This window comes from Tupaia chinensis, unplaced genomic scaffold (assembly GCF_000334495.1).
Source record: "Tupaia chinensis unplaced genomic scaffold, TupChi_1.0 Scaffold149922_1, whole genome shotgun sequence".
Taxonomy (NCBI): domain Eukaryota; kingdom Metazoa; phylum Chordata; class Mammalia; order Scandentia; family Tupaiidae; genus Tupaia; species Tupaia belangeri.
Genome location: NW_006209766.1, coordinates 705,163 through 710,191, shown reverse-complemented (window position 1 = coordinate 710,191; position 5,029 = coordinate 705,163). Strand labels below are relative to the sequence as shown.

Genomic DNA, 5,029 nt, shown 5'->3' with positions numbered 1-5,029 from the left:
TGTTTGTATTTTCCTTGCGCATCTTCCCATCTCTGCCTGCCCTCCATTCACCCCTCCCTGTCCCTCTATTTCTCCTCCTAACCCCCACTCCACCCACCCCCAGCCTTCCTGTCTCTTCCCAGCAGTACTGTCCTCTACCCTCAGGCTCACCCCATGGTCTGCATCGCTGCTGGCCCGAGAAAGGTTGGGGGTGATGCGGCCACGGCGCGAGCCCACCGGGCTTGGTTCCTGGCTGCGGTCAGCTGCCCCCGAGGGGGTGATGTCGCTCAGGGCAATCACATCTCCCACCTCCTTGGTGCTCCTGCCGGGAAAGAGAGGAAGCGACCCGCTGTGTCCTTGAGACCTTGCACACCTGCCTACTTCTTGCAAACTTATACACCCAGCTCAGTCCACCCAGCACTCCAGGAACTCTGCACACAGCCACCCCTGCTCTCCCCCAACCCCTGGAGCCACCCCCAACCTCCTACTCACCCCAGACCGTTCAGCTGCAAGGGGCAGACATAGTCCTCGTCCTCGCTGGTGAGGCCCAGCTCTGAGCCATAACACTGATGCACCAGGTGCCAGAGCTCACGGGGACTCAGCGTCTGGGCAGGCAAGACCTGGGTTGGCCTCCAGCTCACAGGACCAGAGCCCTCCCCACCTGGTTCCACACCAACCCTCAGGCTATGCAGTTCCCCTGAGTTCCACAAGAGGGCAGCCAGACATGATCCTCTGCACCAGACCTCACTTCACTGGCTAGGAACCCAGCTCCTAGGGAACCCGCTGTAGCCCCTCTCAGACCTCCTGAGCTCTCTTAATACTGTGGCTGGTTACTGTCCCCACTTTTACAGAGGACAATACAGAAGACCCGGGAGGGTAAGTCATGTGCTCCAGATGACATAAGTGACCAGAGTTACTCAGGGACTGAAGCCCCACCAGACCCCAGAGCCGACAGCTACTCCCCACAAGTTCTCAGGAGCCTCGGGGACAGGATGTTCTCTAAAGCCCGAGGGGCAGGATGACGATGACAATGAAGAAATAATCATGACAGCAGTAACAACGGCAGCAGCTGACATCTACTGAGCTGCGCCCTGGTGCCAGGCATCCTGCCCTCCCCTTTCCCTGTGCTATTTCACTGAGTCTTCTCAACAACTGGAAAGTCAGTGCGAACGGCATCCCATCACTTTAAGACAGTGACACCCAGAGGTGCACAGTAACGCACCCAAGGTCACCAACTAGAGGGTGGGAGTATTCGATCCCAGAGGGCTGGTTTAGAGCCTCGGGCCTAACCACTGTACTATCCTACCTCATAAGAGCTGACAGTACTGAGCACTCATTCTGGGCCCTGCTCTGGGTGCTAGGAAGTAGGGACAGTCCCCACTAACAATGGGTTTCAGTCACTTGTCACTCAGCTGCTCAGTGACAGGGCCGAGTTCTGGACCTCCTCTGCCCTTGCTCGCCCTGGTGACGGTGACTCTGCACTGGCCCAACTCAGGCTCCTGAATGGGGCCCCCTAGAACTCTTGCTGCTGTGGACGCCCACAGCTGGATCTGCCCCAGGGGCACAAGAGCCTGACCGGGTAGTGCAGGCTTGCACCATAGCCAAAGGGCTGGGCTTGGGCTCTCTTTGGGCTGCTGTCCAGGGTAGCAGACCCTTGTGCCACTATTCCCAACATCTACCCACCCGCCCTCTCACCAACAGAACCCCGATTTTGATCAGGGGAAAACCTTCCCAGCCCTAGGGATCAACCCACTGGTTTACACCAGTTCATCTCTCCTTTGCCAGACTCAGCTCAGGGTGAGGCTTGGGAGCCCTTGGCTGCCCCCTGGTGGGTTTGTAGAGGTGCACTGGGCCTGGTGTCCATGGAGAAGAGTGAGGAGTTCTTCCAGTTCCCAGGAGAACCCCCACTTTCTGGGCTCCAGGGTTCCCCACCTTCTCAAGCAGTGCATTCTGCCACAGGCGGAAGATGAGGAGGAAGCAGCGGTCACGGGCCCCGAAAGAGGTGAAGAAATGCTGCAGGAGGGAGTGAGAGGATTGAGAAAGTGGGGGACTGCGGTAAGGGTGGGGGCGCACCATCCTCATTCCTACTGCCCCACATCCCTGTCTGATGTTCATCCCACATTCTCCTGTGCCCAGCCCTGCGTGGGATGATGCCGGGCCACCATGATAAGGAGATAGTGCCGACTGTCCTGTCCTCGGAGCTCACACTCCAGGGTGAGAACAGACACACCTGCAGACAGGGTGGACCCAGAGTGGTTGGGGCTGGGATGGGGGAGCCTGGGGCACTTCCCAGCCTCCTTCACTGGGAAGGGTCAGATGATCCACTCTGGACCAACAAAACACAAAGGAAAGGGGGGCAGCAGGTGGCATGTAGGCTAAGGCAGCTGGACCCTAGGTGGCCAACTGCACAGTTTGAGTACTGGACCCAGTGGCTTGGAAAATCACTCAGGGCACCGGTGCGTGTGTGCCCAAATCTCGGGAGGAGAAGGGATTGTGATGTGGCCTCCTCCCTGGGTCTCGGGATCTTTCTCTCTCTCTTTCTCTCTCTTTCTCTCTTTCTCTCTCTCTCTAGCAAGCACACATGCCCTATACCAAACTTAAAAAAAAAAAAAAAGCCCACAAAGGGAAGTGCCCGTGCCCCACTACTCCTCTCTTTCCTATCGGGGCCACGGTGTGAGATTGCCATCTTGCCACCAACCGGACGTGAAGCAACAGTTAAGAGCGGCGGGGTGGGGCGTCGGAGTGCCAGGTACAAGAAAGGATTTACTCTTACAGTTGTCTGTCGTCCATCAGGATCCTAGGCTATTAGTTCTCAGAACCCCTTGGATGCTCAGCTCGTAAAACGACACAGCAGAGGGCTGGCGGCAGTATACGACACGACATGGTGTGAGGCTCACCCACCTGGGAAGGTTCTGGGTTCATGTCTAGAAACTTCCCTGAGTACACCAGGCACATGCCATGACCCAGAGCTAGCCAAGCCTGGGTGCGGACTGCAGCATCTCAAGACCCTGATGGGGGTACTGTCTTTTTCTCTGTCCCTCTGGATCATAGAAGAACTAAATGAGTAAACTTAAAAATTAAGAAAACGAGATAGTATTTGCATAAAACCTATGCAGATCCTGTCAGTATGTTAGATCAAGAAGGTTATGCCATATTTTTCTGTTTTTTTCTATGTAAAAATGCATATCACGACTTTCCTGACAACCCAATACTTTAAAATATCTCTAGATTACTTATAATCCCTCATATAATGTAAATGCTAGGTAAATCGTTGTTACATTGTTGTGTTTTTTTTTAATTTGTATTTTTTTAAATAATTATTTTATTTAACTTTACTTATTTATTTTAATTTGCCCAGAGAGGGACAGAGTGAGAGTAAGAGAGGGAATGTGAGAAAGCAAGCCACCAGGTCCGGGAATCAAACTACAGTCAGCCATGTGGGAACCCAGCGCCCTTAACTACCACGCCACCTACCGGCCCCTTAAATTTTTATTTTAAATTTTATATATATATATAAATAAAATATACGCGTATGTGTATGTGTGTGTGTATACACATATATATGTGTGTGTGTGTGTGTATTAACATTCTCCATCTACAAGTGGTTGGGTGTGTAGATGTGGAATATGCAGATATGAGGAGGGCAGACTGTACTAGTGTCCCTGGGCAGCTGTGAGGGGACAGGCTGCAGGGACAGGAGGCTGCTGCAGAGATCCAGGTCAGAGATGATGGGAGCCAGCCCACACAGGAGCCGGGAGGATAAAGACAGGCCACAGATGTGAGAGCTGCTCAGGGTGTGGAGTAACTAGGGCTTTGCCCTGACTGGCTTTGTGGGGAGGAGCCTGCGGAGACCAGCGATCACGTGGCCCTGTGGGTGGATCCTCTGGCTCACCTTCTCGCTCTCTGTACAGATCTGGATAGCATTGGGGATCAGCTTGGCTGTCTTTTCCTTCTTCAGACACGTCACTTCCTTCAGCTGGATGGAAATCTGAGGACGAAGGGCGTTTCAGAGGGGGCCAGAACCCCGCCTGCCCCAGGACCCTCCTCACCCCGAGATGAGCTCACTGTTGTCTCCCAGCGGAAGATGTTGCTGTAGAAGCAGATCCAGTTCTCGGAGAGATAGAGGCGGCCCTGCAGGAGGATCTCACGCTGCAGGGCACAGGAGTAATCTGAGAGCGGCCGAGGGGAGAGACAGGCAGATACCCGAGTCACACGGCTGTCCTGGCAGCCCACAGGGCAGTGGGGAGAGCGGGAGGGCAGATCTCGGAACCCAGCAGCCCACAGGGCAGTGGGTCAGGGGTCCGGGGCTGGGCTAGGGACTCACCCACGATGAGGCGCTCAGCTTCAGGGAGTTTGCTGAATAGTTTCCGAAAGTCTTCATTCCGCTGTTTGTATGTGGGGCTCAACATCTGGACGAAGTTTGGGAAGTGAGGACCTGGTCGATGATCCATACCCCCCAATTCTGCTGCACAAAGCTTTCAAAGCCCCCTCAACGTCCTCAGACTAACAGGCTCTCTGAGGTCTGAATATCTGGCCTATTCTGGCTTCTGTTGCCCATCACACAACTGTAACCAGTATGAAAGCCACTGACTGCTTTTCTGAAAGCTAAGCCCTGTGCCACGTACCCACCAGCATCACAGACTCATTCCCTTCAGCCTTGAAAGGTGGGGCTGTTTCTCAAGAGAGTGGCCCAGAGAGGTTAAGTGACTTACCCAGAGTCACTCAGCACACAGACAGCAGCATAGGATGTAGCGCTAGGCCTGCTCATCTTAGCACCCATCCTTGACTGCTGCAGCCTGGGGCTGCTGGCCCACCCTGCCCTTCCCCGAGACCCCTCTACCAAGCCCCCTCACCCAGACACTTACGCTGTACCAGCTCTGCATCTTCTGCAAGAGAAAAGAGAGGAGTCAGGTGGAGTCCCGGGTCCCCCTGCCTTCTCATCCCTCCCTGTACCCCACCTGTATTTACACCAACCTTGCTATTGCGGATGAAGTTCCGGCTGCCCAGGCTCTGGGTGCTGGGGGTGCCGGGCACCCCACCTTTCTCGGAA

At 54.7% G+C, this 5,029-nt stretch overlaps 1 protein-coding gene across 2 annotated transcripts in view; it reads right to left on the bottom strand.

The window, feature by feature from the left end:
• Window positions 1-5,029, bottom strand: part of GRAMD1A (GRAM domain containing 1A) — a 30,057-nt gene that overhangs the window by 11,718 nt on the left and 13,310 nt on the right. For both annotated transcript variants that reach the window (XM_006171608.3, XM_006171609.3), the window contains exons 4-11: window positions 4,954-5,029; window positions 4,845-4,865; window positions 4,304-4,388; window positions 4,045-4,148; window positions 3,872-3,967; window positions 1,912-1,992; window positions 472-584; window positions 151-301 (exon numbers count right to left, since the gene is read on the bottom strand). In XM_006171608.3, the coding sequence (XP_006171670.2) occupies window positions 151-301; window positions 472-584; window positions 1,912-1,992; window positions 3,872-3,967; window positions 4,045-4,148; window positions 4,304-4,388; window positions 4,845-4,865; window positions 4,954-5,029 (727 nt within the window). The remainder of the gene's footprint in view (window positions 1-150; window positions 302-471; window positions 585-1,911; window positions 1,993-3,871; window positions 3,968-4,044; window positions 4,149-4,303; window positions 4,389-4,844; window positions 4,866-4,953) is intronic.